We start from the raw sequence: 15064 nt of genomic DNA, 5'->3' as shown, positions 1-15064 counted from the left end.
AGATTATAAATCAATGAGGACAGAAAAGAACACTGTAAAATTTATCACCAAAAAGAATAAGCATTCAACAAAGCCCCTTCAGATTAAAATATACAAATATAGGTAATAATGCATAAAATAAAATCATTTCAATTGATATCTTCAATAAAATAAAGCATCATGGAAAAGGGTCACCCTATCCTGGCTTACTCTTAGGCTAATTTACCTCTAGGTTAGAAATTTATTTACTCAACAAATATTTATTGGATACCTGCTAGGGTGAGGCACTATGCTAAGTGGGATACAAAGACATGATCCTACTGCCACAGAGCTGACACACTGGGTAGAAAGATAAGACAAACATCTGTGAAACAACAGAAAAACATAAGATATTTAAATTAGAATGCAAAACAGGCGGGACATAATTACAGACAAAATACTTCAGAGAAATGTTTCTAAAAAGATAGAGAATCAGAAAAGACTTTAGGTTGATGTGGTCAGGGCAGGGTTTATGGAAGACCTGGAAAGTGGCATGAGGTCTTGAAGAGTGGTGAGGACTTGATGACTGAATTGGCAAAGATACAACTTCATGAATAGGAAAGCACACGATTTCCTTGAGCAAAGTGAGGAAAGTGTATAGCAGCTGGATCCATGAGTTTGGAATAGCTGGGGTACTTCAACATGACACTTTTAATTAAAAAATTCAACCATCTAACTTCCCTGGTGGCCCAGTGGTTAAGAATCCTCCTGCCAGTGCAGGGGACACAGGTTCAAGCCCTGGTCTGGGAAGATCCCACATGCTGCGGAGCAACTAAGCCCGCGAGCCACAACTACTGAGCCCGAGTGCCACAACTACTGAAGCCCATGTGCCTAGAGCCCATGCTCCACAACAAAGAGAAGCCACCACAATGAGAAACCCGCACTCCGCAATGAGGAGCAGCCCCCGCTCGCCGCAACTACAGAAAGCCCGCATGCAGCAATGAAGACCCAATGCAGCCAAAAATACTTAATTTAAAAAAAAATTCAACCATCATTTCTATGTCTAACTTCTCCAAAACCTCTCTATAGAGCATCTTTTAAACTTCTGCTGGTAGTATTCTCACCAAAAATGCATATCCTCATTCTAATCATGAGAAACACTTAGGCAAACCCAAATTGAGGGACATTCTACAAAATATTAATACCTGCCCAGTACTCTTCAAAGTGTCAAGGTCATGAGAGACAAGGAAAGAATATGAAATTACCACATGACTGTGAAGGACAAGGACAGATTGGAGCAAACTAAGGAGGCATAGAAACCAACTGTAGGGCTTCCCTGGTGGCGCAGTGGTTGGGAGTCCGCCTGCCGATGCAGGGGAAACAGGTTCGTGCCCCGGTCCGGGAAGATCCCACATGCCGCGGAGCGGCTGGGCCCGTGAGCCATGGCCGCTGAGCCTGCGCTCTGCAACGGGAGAGGCCACAACAGTGAGAGGCCCGGGTACCGCAAAAAAAAAAAAAAAAAAAAAAAAAAAAAAAAAAAAAAAAAAACAACTGTAACATGGGATCCTGGAACATAAGAAGAAGGGCACTGGTGGCACAACTGATGAAATTCAAATCAGCTCATCAGTTAACAGCACTGTACCAACGTCAATCCCCTGGTTTTGCTAACAGTACTGTGTTCCTGTACAATATTAACACTAAGAGAAGCTGGGTAAAAGGTATACAGGAAGTCTACTATTTTTGAACCTTTAAGTCTAAAATTAGTTCAAAATTAAAAGTTAAAAAAAAAAAAAACTTCTAAGGTTTCCCAGAAACAACTAAGTCTGGTTATAAAAAGAAAGAAACACAGAATACGGTCAAAAGATAGCACAAATTGTTCTAGAAGTTCCACTGGGAAAATACCCTGTTACACATTAAATTTGGTATAATATACAGTTACTCTGCCAGATACCTGAATGCATAAAAAGAGAGCTCCATTATGACAAATAGCTGAGTAATCTATATTAAATGTTGTCTATCTAGTAAATAAACATTGATCTAAGAAGCCTTTTGTTCCAAACTATAGAAACTTCCCCAGTGAGATGAAACAGTCATAAATTAATAAAGAAAAAAACATTTTAAAAAAAGGAAGAAAATAAAAATGCATAATGGGTGGTGAAATGTGTGTTGGAGCTGCAAATCAACAGAAAACAGAGGAACTGAGAAATTAATTTCCTTTTCCAAGGAGAGTACTCATCATTCCCTAATACAGTATTATATTCCAAAGATGTGAAGCAATGAAAATCCCACTGGGTTAGAAGTGCATTGTAACCAAGACTCCCCAAGCTCCCCGTGTCTCCCCATCATCTGCCCTACAATCCTGACAACCTATGAGAGGTGTGGTCTCCCTGTGATCTGCCCACCCACCCCAGTCTGGTGAGCGCTGCTCCCTGACATCTGCCTTCACAGCACATCAGCGAGGAGAATGTCTGGAGTAATTCACCTAAGTAAGTATGGAGAAATGAAGGGACTGAGGCTAAGGTCTGAGGTCTAGAAGTCAGCAGCCACTCTCCAGCTCATGTACTCTCCAGCTCATGTACTGACAGGCAGAGCTGCTGCAAAGGGGGAAGAAAACTTACCCTTCCAGTGAAAGAGTGACGCAGGAAGAGGAGAGGGTTACAGAAGGGGTGAGGGTTAGGAATATAGACACGTGGCAAGAAAGAAAGAAAAGCAGACGACAACAAGAACAGGAGAGAAAATAAGGCAAAGAAGGGACTTCCCTAGTGGTCCAGCAGTTAAGGCTGCGCTTCCGGGCTTCCCTGGTGGTGCAGTGGTTGAGAGCCCGCCTGCCAATGCAGGGGACGCGGGTTCGTGCCCCGGTCCGGGAAGATCCCACATGCCGCGGAGCGGCTGGGCCTGTAAGCCATGGCCGCTAAGCCTGCGCGTCCGGAGCCTGTGCTCCGCAACGGGAGAGGCCACAACAGTGAGAGGACCACGTACCACAAAAAAAAAAAAAAAAAAAGACTGCGCTTCCACTGAAAGGGGGCGTGGATTCAATCCCTGGTCCCGGAACTAAGATCCCGCATGCAGCATGGCCAAAAAATAAATAATTTTTTTAAAAAAGGAAAATAAGGCAAAGTATACTGGGAATGAAAACATCACCCAGATTTCAGCCCTCGGTTGTTAGGGTGCCTTCCCGCACCTTCGGATTGTCAATAATTGGGGTGATGACAAGATCTGAGTCTGTGTAGATAAGCTCTCTCATCCGGGTCTCCAGGTCCTGCTGACTCAGGTGTCCACTTGTAATCTGAAACAAGAACAAAAATTAGACCCAGTTTCTGTGACTAGTGAAAAGCTTTGAGACGGAGCTAGTAAGATGCTGAGTAGACTCCACTGAAAAAAGTCACCTGTATCAATGGACCTCCACTGCTATTCAAAACACTTCCACAGACAGTCTCATCTGATCTTCACAAAACTCCTAAATCTAGTGTATCATTATTCCCATTTTTACAGATGAAAAAAACAAGGCTCAGAGAAAGTAACTGACTTGCTCGTGTTTACCACAATGGCTGGTTAGAACTAGAAAACAGATCTTCTACAGTTTGATGTTCTAAACTATGATGAGACAAATTGGTCTTTCAGTTACCAGCAGGGTTGTTATATTTCATCGACCAAAAATTAATCAGCTTATTTCTGCTTTACAGAATATTCAATATGAAATTTAAATTACAGCATAAAAAATTTCAAGCTGAAGTACTGACCTGTTATATAAGTATTAAACACCCACATCTTTACAAATCCTAGTTAAAGCGCAATTGACACATAATGAAAATGAATAACTAGATGTTCCCCAACAGTTATTCAAGATGTTTCTTTGTGCTCTCCTTCAACTCAACTTTTTTTTTTTTTTTTTTTTTTTTTTACGGTACGCGGGCCTCTCACGGCTGTGGCCTCTCCCATTGCGGAGCACAGGCTCCGGACGCGCAGGCTCAGAGGCCATGGCTCACGGGCCCAGCTGCTCCACAGGCTCCGGATGCGCAGGCTCAGAGGCCATGGCTCACGGGCCCAGCTGCTCCACGGCATGTGGGATCCTCCCGGACCAGGGCACGAACCCGCGTCCCCTGCATCGGCAGGCGGACTCTCAACCACTGCGCCACCAGGGAAGCCCAAAACTCAACTTTTATTCCTAGTGCTATGCCTTAGTATTTCACATCAGACAAAAAAAAAAAAGAGGATTTATGCATTAAGAACTTCCACTGAAACTTTGACCGAAAAAATGCTAACCAGAAAATCAAATCAGTGAAGTGAAAGGTTAAGTAGAAAAGGAAATGATCCAAAACTAAGGTAAGGGACAGAACAATTAGCTAACAAAGTTCCTGGAAACCACAACAACCCTTCTTCAACTTAGAAGACAGACATATTAAAAACACATGAAGAATAAGTAAGGAGGAACTTTTGTAAAAAAATATGTTAAAGAAAATTTAAGAACATGGAATTTCAAAACAGATAAACTTGAAACAAAGCCAAAATGAAGTCAACTGAAAAACTTTTACAATAATCTAAAAATGAGTAAGGTAGACCAATTAGAAAATTATATGTAGAAATTAATTTCATATACATAAAATGAATGTATGCACAAAAACAGGTTATAAAAATACAACATCCTATTCACAATAGCAAAAAAATAAGCTGTTAAATAAAATGCTCAGGAATAAACTAATCAAAAATTGCAATGAGGGCTTCCCTGGTGGCACAGTGGTAGAGAGTCCGCCTGCCGATAAAGGGGACGCGGGTTCGTGCCCCGGTCAGGGAGGATCCCACATGCCGCGGAGCGGCTGGGCCCGTGAGCCATGGCCGCTGAGCCTGCGCGTCCGGAGCCTGTGCTCCGCAACGGGAGAGGCCACAACAGTGAGAGGCCCGCGTACCGCAAAAAAAAAAAAAAAAAATTGCAATGAGGTTCTACATATTAAATGAAAAAATTAAGTCATAAAATTATGTTCCCTTGTTTATAAATGAACACATAGGGGCTTCCCTGGTGGCGCAGTGGTTAAGACTCCGCCTGCCAATGCAGGGGACACGGGTTCGAGCCCTGGTCCGGGAAGATCCCACATGCTGCGGGGCAACTGAGACCGTGCGCCACAACTACTGAGCCTGTGCTCTAGAGCCCGTGCTCCGCAACAAGAGAAGCCCCTGCTCGGCACAGCTAGAGAAAGCCCATGCGCAGCAACAAAGACTCAACGCAGCCAGTAAACAAACTTAGAAATTTATTTTAAAAAATTACAAAACATAAGCTCCCTTATATAATTAGTGCTTAAATATTCTCAATAAAATAATTACATACACTCCTCCACAATAAACATCTGGCAGAAGTAATTCAACATCTATCGCATTTCAGAATGCATTTTTTACTTTTACACTGATTTTCTATCTCACATATAACCAAACAATTATTAGCACAGTGAGATTTTATTACAACCTATTTACATTTCATTTCAATACAAAATTAAGTTTCACATGGTTCGAATGCATTTCACATTACATAAAAAATACAGCAACAACTGCAATAAGTACAATAAATGATAACTTGGCAAATTTTTTACTTCAAAATATTTCTGCATTCAAAACAACTATGATTGAAAGAAATTAAAGAATAACTAAATAAATAGAAAGACATCCCATGTTTGTGGAAGAAAACTTTATATTGTTAGCATGGCGATACTCCTCAAATTGACCTAGAGATTCAACACAATTGCTGTCACAATCCCAGCTGGCTTCTTTGCAGAAACTGACGAACTGATCCTAAAATTCATATGGAAATGCAAGAGACCCAGAATAGTCAAAAACAAAAAACTCTGAAAAAGAACAAAGTCAGAAATCATACTTCCTAATTTCAAAACTTACTTAAAAAGCCACAGTGATTAAGACAGTGTGCTAGTAGCATGACGAAAGACATATCAATCAATGGAATAGAACTGAGAGCCCAGAAGTAAACCTTCACATTTAAAGTTCATTAATATTCAACAAGAATTCCAAGACATTATTTAATGTCTTGGGAAAGAAGAGCCTTCTCAACAAACGGTGCTGAGGCAACTGGATATCCACATGCAAAACAAAGAAGTTGGACCCCCTACCTCATGCCATATGCAAAAACTAACTCAAAATGGATTACAGACCTAAATGTAAGAGCTAAGCATAGAAATAAACCTTTATGATCTTAGACAACTGTTTCTTAGTTATGTCACCAAGAGTACACAGGCAACAACAAACACACAAAAAAGATAATTTGGTCTACATCAGAATTTAAAACCTTTGTGCTTCGAAGGACACCATCAAGAAAGTGAAAGGACAATTCACAGAACAGAAGAAAATGTTTATAAATCATATATCTGTAATATATAAAGAACCCCTACAACTCAATAATGGGCAAAAGGTTTGAATAGACATTCTTCCAAAGAAAATATACAAATGGCCAATAAGCACATGAAAAGATGCTCGACATCATTAGCCAACAGGGAAATGCAAATTAAAACAACAGTGAGATATAATTTCACACCTACAAGATGGCTGTAACCAGAAAGAGACGATGCAGCACTATTCACAATAACCAAAAGGTTGAAGCAACCCAAGTGTGCATCAAAAGATGAATTAATAAATTGGTACATACACACAATGGAATATTATCCAGACTTAAGGAGGAATGAAATTCCTGATACACGCTACAACATGGATGGATCATGAAGACATTATGCTAAGTGAAATAAGCCAGATACAAAAGGACAAATATTGTGTGATTCCACTTATATAAGGTTACTAGGCAAATTCATAGAAGCAGAAAGTAGAACAGTGGTTGCCAGCGGGTGGGGTTGGGGGGAGGGATGGATGGGGGGAATGGATAGTGGTGATGGTTACATAACAGTGTGAACGTACTTAATGCCACCAAACTGTACACTTAACAATGGTTAAAACGGTAAATTTTATGTAATGTGTATTTTACCACAATTTTTTAAAAGACATAATAACAAGTTTTGGTGAGGATGTGCAAAAATTGGAACCCTCATACACTGGTGCTGAGAATGTAAAATGGTACAGCTGCTTTGGAAAACAATTTGGCGGTTCTTCAAAAGGTTAAACAGTTACCATATGATACAGCATAGAACACACACCCACACAACGATGTACACAAATGTTCATAGCAGCATCGCTCAGAATAGCCAAAAGGGGAAACCCGTCCAAATGTCCACAAATGGATGAATGGAAAAATAAAATGTGGTATATACAACAGAATATTACCGGGTAGTAAAAAGGAATATAGTATTGATACATGGTACAATTTGGATGAATCTTAAAAACATTACATTAAGTGAAAAAAGCCAGTCACAAAAGATCACATATTTCATGATCCCATTTATATGAAATGTCCGGGATAGGCATATTTATAAAGACAGAAAGTAGATTAGTGGTTGCCTCAGGCAAGAGGGTAGAGAAACTGGAAGAAAATAGGAGTGACTGCTAATGAGTACAGGGCTTCATTGCAGAATGATGAGCAATCTAAAACTGACTGTGCTGATGACTGCATAGCTCTGACTATGCTAAAAGCCCCTGAATTATACACTTTAAATGGGTGAATTATATGGTGTGTCAATTATATCTCAATAAAGCTGTTATCAAAAAAACACCTATGAAGCACCTCTCTCTTAAGAGTACTTACTAGAAAAACCAGTGATAATCAAGGAAGATGACTCAGTTGTAAATTTGGCAATTAAAAACACAGTTCAGAGATTAACTTGCAATTATTCTTCTGAATCCCTGTATCCTACGCAAAAAGAAAAAAGAAAATTCCATCTCTGCTTACTTTGGTCAAGGGAGAAGTCTTCTGTGGTGAATTTTGAGTCATAGCCTCACCAGGATTTAATGCCACTGCAGTGCTAGTTCTTGGAGTCGGACGAGAACTGAAAAGTACACACCAGTTAACATTACTCACATTTCAGAAACTTTATCCTGTTTACTATTTTCTGGGTTAAAAAACACATCTCATGAAAAATGGTAGAATATGATGATTCTATGTGACCTCGTTAGATTTTAAAAACTTTAAACTCTAATTTGTGTTTATGACACTAATTTTTTTAAACTGTTTTCAAAGTAATTTCCTGGGTAATTGTTTTTTTAATTTGGAGCTTCTATACTATATACAGTATTTTCTGTTTTAACCAGAAACCTAAAAAAAAGATTTTATTTTTTTAATGTCTGCTGATCTAGGCAGGATTAACATAATAAAATAGAACAGATATTCTACAAAGCATAGACAAGGTTTACAATTTTATTTCATAAAATATTTGAAATGGAAAATTACCTTGGTACCTACTTAAGCAACAAGTTATATTCTGTATCTATTTTTAATGATTCCTCCTACACTTATCGATGGCTGCCATACTCTGTGGACCACTCCATTACACCCACATCTCTGATTTTGAGTTTTCTGCATTTTAAGAAATTCTTCCATTCAGATCATTACGGTCTCTTTTAATGAATTCCTTCAAATTTCCAAATATCACCCCTTCTTCATCTACTTGCCTTTTTATTCATTCATTAAACGAGGACTTACTTAGGTCATAAAATATACCAGAGATTGTACAAAATTTTTTTTTAAAAACTGAATTTAAAATGCCTAAGATATATATAAATAAATTTAACATGCTTTATATTTAAATATGAGTAAAACAAATCAGGAAATTTTAGTTTATCATTATAACCCCTATGTCATGAAATTAAACTATTTCTCTATGAGACTAAAACTACAAATAAAATATAACACAATATTTACACATTAATAAAATTTTAAATACACTGGTCTTAGTCACTTTAAATACCATTCTGATTTTATTATTTCAATGATTGCAAATATTGTTTAAGCCTCCCAGATAAAGCGACATTTAAATAAAAACACAACCTGTCCTTTTTCTATAAGTCTTTATCTAAATAAAGCTGGAGTTCTGAAATTTTAAATTCAATTTTATTTGAAGTAGAAGTACAAAATGAAAAAGTTTTAATTAACCCTTATAAATAGGAAAAATAAGGTGGTTTGGTTAAAATTTTTTAAAAATACGTAGCGACGTCTACATTCCATTGGCCAGCACTTAACAGTAACTTTGAAAGTAGAAAGTGAGACTGGAATTTGCATTTCTCCCTGTCCTTTATTTCTGTGTAACATGGTTTACCAGCCAGACAACAGACACTTGAAGAAGATTTCACTTTCATCTCCCATGGATCCCTTATTGCTCTGTCATTTTACATACCTGAGAAGAAACATGGACTCATTCAACTGACCCCCAAGAGTGCTCTTAGGCCGCAACTCAGATGGATTTTCTGTGGCAGGAAGATAAAACAATATCCATCAATGAACAAAAATATGAGCAGGGCACGATGTACACAGAGATTTAAAGAGAAAGGTAACGCAAATTAGGAACTCTCAGAAATAGCACTGAGTTCAAGAGTGCCAAATGAAAGCTCACCTAGTCTGAACGAGTGACTGAGCTGCTCACCACTCTTCTCCCCTTTTGCTTGTCCACAATGAGGGCTCTTGAGAAGCTCCTTGGAATCTTGTGACCCAGAATACTCCAGGTTTCTGCTGTTCAACGATAGAAACCCAACACAATCAAGCTTACTACTGAGCTTTCTGTAGAGTTTTCTCTGTCAAACAAGAGGTTGGAAAAGATACTTAAACTGCACAGGACATTTGGCAAAACTACTGAGTTAGAGGGAGTTCCCTGGTGGTCCAGTGGTTAGGACTCCACTCTTTCACTGCCAGGGCCTAGGTTCAATCCCTGGTCGGGGAACTAAGATCCTGCAAGCTGTGTGGCGTGGCCAGAAAAAGAAAACAACTAGCGAGTCAGAAAAGTAATATTTTTCATTGAGTAGCTAAAAGGAGCACTTACTACATGGTAGGTATTGTACTAAGAAGCCTATAAACCTTATCCCTGAAAAATAAGTAACAGCAGGCAGATCGGAGAAGTAAACCAGAACTCAAGATATCACTGAACCAGTAGTGAGTTTCCCTTTTATTTTTTTCCCTTCCAGTATTGTTCGACCTGGACTCAAAAGCAGTGAATAGAGACAGGAGCCCCAAGAGAAGCCCTCTATTTCTGTTCCAAGGAACAGGAAATGGGACCCCTAAGGGTCACAGCAGTGGAAACACCCTAGTTTTTTGTTTGCTCTTTTGCTTTTGCTTTTTCCATTTTGTCCTTCCCCAGCCTGCAGGTAATCCTGCAGCAGCTACAGGGGACAGTAGCCGCTTCTGGCCAGTGCCTAAAACCCTGAAGGAGGAACATTCTCTTCTCTAGCCAGAGTTATGACCCCCAAGAATGTGAAGCAAATCCCTGTCGCTCTGTTCTCTTTTTTCTCCTCTCTCCTTGTCCTACTGCTACTTGGTCCCAAACACATCCATCAAGACATAAAAACTATAATACACCATGACTAAGTGGGGTTTATTGTGGGAAGGCAAGGCTGCCTCAATATATGAAAACCACTTTATGTAAGAGCCCATAATGAGAGTCTAAAGAAGAAAAACCACATGATCATATCAAATGATACAGAAAGAATGACAAAATTTAACATTCATTCAAACTGAAAAGGGGAAGCTACAAAAACCTCCAGCTCATCATATTTAACAAGTAAAGGCTGAATGCTTTCATTCTAAAATGAGAAACCAGGCAATGTGTTCATTTTCATCACTCCTCATTCATTACCTTACCGAAAAAGTCCCAGCAAGGGAAGTAAGGCAAGAAAAAGAAATAAAAGGCATACAGATTAAAAGGAAGTTGACAAATTAAGGTGAAAGGTGTCCTGGGATTTGCTGACACTGATGGACCAGGTCCTAAGCCCAGGTTTCTGTACTTTTCAGAGAGTCTGATACAATGTGAAAACATAGTTGAAGCTCAATGGATCACAGAAACCGAAGTTTGGGAGAGACCTTAAATAGAATTCAGACTTCTCTATCCAATACACTGAATTTACAAGATTAAAATTAAGAATCAGACAACCACTTACCATCGAATGAATGGAGGAGAGGGGGAGTCAATTATCTGGACTTTGCCTCTATTCATCTACTTCTCACCTTGTTCTTTTCAAAATATCATCACTTTGGGACTTCCCTGGTGGTCCAGTGGTTAAGAACCCACCTTCCAACGCAGGGGACACAGGTTCAATCCCTGATCAGGGAACTAAGATCCCACATGCCGTGGGACAACTAAGCCCAGGCGCCACAACTGCTGAGCCTGTGCACCACAACTAGAGAGAAGCCTGCAAGCTGCAACAAAAGATCCCACATGCCACAACTGAGACCCAACACAGCCAAAAATTAATTAATTAATTTTTTGAAAATACCATCACTTTTATAACTGTCCTGGGCTAAAAAGATTTTATAATAAAAGTGAAGTGGATTAGTCAGGATGAACTAAGTTATACTGTGGTAACACAAAATCCACAAATCCTAGAACTCAGAATCTCCTAGCTTTATGTCTCACTCAAGCACACAGCCACTGAAGGCTGGCAGGAAAGCTATGCTCATCATGGTCACTAAAGACCCAGCCTGACAGCAACTCCACGTGGACATTTCCTTCCCAATTACTTCATCAAGAGAAAGAAATATGGCACATCCCACAGTGGCTCTTTGAGTTTCTATCCAGAAATAACACAGGTCACGTCTGCTCACATTTTATTAGCCAAAGCAAGTCACATGACTGCACCTAACTTGAAAGGGGAAATGAGATCCTACCATGTGCTGACAAGGTGGGAAGCCAGCTGAACACAATGAACAAAAACTAATGACGACCATACCAAATCCCTGCCTGGATAAACAATTGACCAGAAAATGAGCAAAATCAAGAACACAAAATGTCATGACTGAACTCTTTAAGCAACCCTTAATTAAACACATGCTTGATTTTCTCCTATTATGAAGGCATAGAAATTCATGTCATTGATGCTGCAGAAATAGAATAGCAAGGGTACAAGTGTTTAATAACCATGCCCCACACACAAAAATAAGCTTATACTACCTGACACTGGAATCCTCGTTGCTTGAGTCCTGATCTTTTCTAGTGAAAGCATCCTTCCAAAATGAATGCTGCAGTAGTCCTGCCCAAGTTAATCTTTATAAAACATAAATGTTAAAAATCTATTTTAACATGATTTACCATGGAGAATTCCCAGGACATGCCCCAGTTACATAGATCAGATTTGTTTCACACATTCTTGTTGGAACTTCACTTTTAGAACTTCATTCAGAAAGAAACAAGATTATCAACCTCATGACTATATCCAGAGTCACGCTTCTCTTTAGAAGTCAAAATGTTATCTAACTAGTTCACCCACTTTAAAATGACTTCAGGCCATATTTAAAACCCAGACTCACTAGCAAAGCATCAAATTTTACTACTAGTAGATTATACCTGAGGGGAATTCCCTGGCAGTCCAGTGGTTAGGATTCCATGCTTCCACTGCAGGAGGCACGGGTTCAATCCCTGGTTGGGGAACTAGGATCCCGCATGCCGCAGAGGCGGCCAAAAAATAAATTAATTAATTAAATAGATTATACCTGAGGTATACTCAAACTCAGAATGATTAAGCTCGACTAAAATTTTAAAACAAAATAGTAATTTGTATCTGATTCATTTAATCTTTCAAAATTTCCATACTGAAATAAAAACTACCTTGATCAAAATTAAAACACAAATGTAAAAGAGAGAATTTGCAACCACATATAATATTCCTTTTATACAAAGGGCTCCTAAAATTCACTAACAATTAAAATTACCAATAAAATGGAATTTTTTTCATCCATTAGATTAGCAAAAATCTATAAGATCAACAAAACCCACCGTAGGTAACAATGGTGGGGGGAAGGAAATTTCTAATGCTGGAGGTATAAACCCACCCGTGTTCCTAGGATGCAGCAAATGTGTCAAACTTTTTACTGTTCTCAGCCTTTGGCCAGCCACCCCACCTTAAGAAAATTATCCAAAGGTGATAACTGCCTAAGTGAACAACAACAACAAAAATAGGATATTTACTGTAGCAGTCAGTGTATATGATATTCTAAATCAAGAAAACTCTCAATGTTGTTATTACAGGTTATTACATGTACAATCAGCAGCCATTTAAAATAACCAAGCAAATAGAGAGAGAGAAAAAGACTAGATTATGGGGTGGTCTCATGTACGCAAAAAAGTATTTAATATGGGATATAAATATGTGGAAATGTGTCCTAAATAAATTCTAAATAAAGTAAGTTAAATTAAGTATATTTATATCTTATCCAAATATGTCTGGGAAGGTATCCACTAAAATAACGTTGATCCTAAAAGCATTCTATTGTAAGCATAGGAGTGTCTTACAACTTATAGGAGAATCAACATTTTCTTCTGCAGTTTTTCAGTTAAATTTAATGAAGATACATTACATGCTACACTAAATTTATTCTTCATTTTATACCCTGAAGCAGAGACCCCAAATGCTTGCCTAAAACCCCTAGATACCTAGTGGCAGAACCAGAACCTAGGTTCTCTTGTCTCCCAGGCCAGGGAGACCCCCTCTTCACTCCCCACTCCCTCCTGCCCTCCCCCACTCCACACCATAAGGATTTCTAACTTCCTGCCATCCCTGCAACACAGAAAATTCACACTGTGCCTATTATCCTGTCACTTGATATTCCCAGTATGACAGGATTATCATAAATCACATCGCATTGAAATATTGCTCCGTTAGTCGTTATTACATTAAGTATCTTGACAGTGTCATCCCTAGTTGAGTAGGCTAAGACAGTTTTAGCCTGAAATCCACAACGGGGGGGCAAAAAAAAAAAAAAATGTACCTCTTGGATTTGGGAGTTACAAGAAAATCTGTCAACCTATGAGGCAACTATTTGCTACATTAAAAGAGTTAAAATTCCTCACGATTAAAAACACCTGTAAACCGAGAGCAGCCACTCAGTGTAAACTCAGATTTCTTTTTTTTCAAAAAAGATACTTCGAACAGTTCTTTCTATATTAAGACCGGTACAGTGTTAGAAGTACACTAAAGGCAAAAAGGATTCCAGTCTCTATTCATGTTAAAGTACTACCCATACATACCTTTTCTGAGGATCTTTTTGAAGTAAACCATCAAGCAAATTAATAAAATCTGAAGAAGCTTTAGGACGAGAAGAATCTATACACAAAGTAATACCCAAGAAAGAAAAAAAGTGATAAGTAGCTGAAAACACACCCTACATCAACATATTTTAAGCACATAAATTATTTTTAAGAGAACACAGAATACATAGTAACAATTACAGTCTTCATTTAATGCCAGGAGAGGGCTAGCGGGGGCAGGACACAAAAATTAAAAACCTTTCCCTGGACCACAAAAAATATGAATCTCAAAAACTAAGTTCTGACTAACCTCTAAACTTTCTCTTCACTGAACAACCCCAGTAAGGACCACCAGCTTGACAAACTCATACCCTTGGTCTTCAGCTATTAATTATGCCTCATTTTCTGACCATTTTCTCTTAACTTGACCAGCTTTGCTTTATAATATACTAATATTAGAGTACTTGCGATCTCTCTTTATTTTAAAGACTTTTTAACAGGAAAATAACCATCACAATATTATGACAATGTCCAATTCCATTCATCTCCAAGTGTTTTGTCTTTTTATATTAGAAAGATACATACCATGGTCAAATTATCAGTCTATCATTAAAAGAAGTGGCCATGAAGATAACGGCCAAAGCCATCAGAACAGATGGTGCTATCAGGCACTGTGGCCACAGTCTGATCAAGATCCCTGTGAAATAATTACGCTTAGGCCAAAGTGATATCTTGACCAGACGTCTGATATCTTCATTCTCAGATTTCTCTTCCCTACATAAAAATCTTTAACTTATTAGGAGAAAACAATACTCAGTACTATGAGTACTTAAAACAACAGCAAAAAAAATCAGAAGTCATCATTACAGCAGACAGGAAGGACTGATTTCTACGAAAACTAAAATAAAGTTAATAAAAAAGAAATGCTTTTTGTTTTAAGAAATACAGACCATTTTCAAAATATCGAGAGTTGTTTTTTTCACCAAGGATGATTCTTAAAA

The 15064-nt window shown here is 38.5% G+C and overlaps 1 protein-coding gene across 10 annotated transcripts in view; it reads right to left on the bottom strand.

The window, feature by feature from the left end:
• Window positions 1-15064, bottom strand: part of ULK4 (unc-51 like kinase 4) — a 522462-nt gene that overhangs the window by 485298 nt on the left and 22100 nt on the right. For 9 of the 10 annotated variants that reach the window (XM_033864682.2, XM_033864673.2, XM_033864678.2 and 6 more), the window contains 6 exons: window positions 14064-14139; window positions 11991-12083; window positions 9447-9562; window positions 9231-9300; window positions 7790-7886; window positions 3140-3244 (listed from right to left, as the gene is read on the bottom strand). In XM_033864682.2, the coding sequence (XP_033720573.1) occupies window positions 3140-3244; window positions 7790-7886; window positions 9231-9300; window positions 9447-9562; window positions 11991-12083; window positions 14064-14139 (557 nt within the window). The remainder of the gene's footprint in view (window positions 1-3139; window positions 3245-7789; window positions 7887-9230; window positions 9301-9446; window positions 9563-11990; window positions 12084-14063; window positions 14140-15064) is intronic. The other variant, XM_033864674.2, reaches the window with a different exon arrangement.

This window comes from Tursiops truncatus, chromosome 10 (assembly GCF_011762595.2).
Source record: "Tursiops truncatus isolate mTurTru1 chromosome 10, mTurTru1.mat.Y, whole genome shotgun sequence".
NCBI lineage: Eukaryota > Metazoa > Chordata > Mammalia > Artiodactyla > Delphinidae > Tursiops > Tursiops truncatus.
The sequence above is the reverse complement of the archived record's forward strand: the minus strand, read 5'-3'. Positions and strand labels throughout refer to the sequence as shown.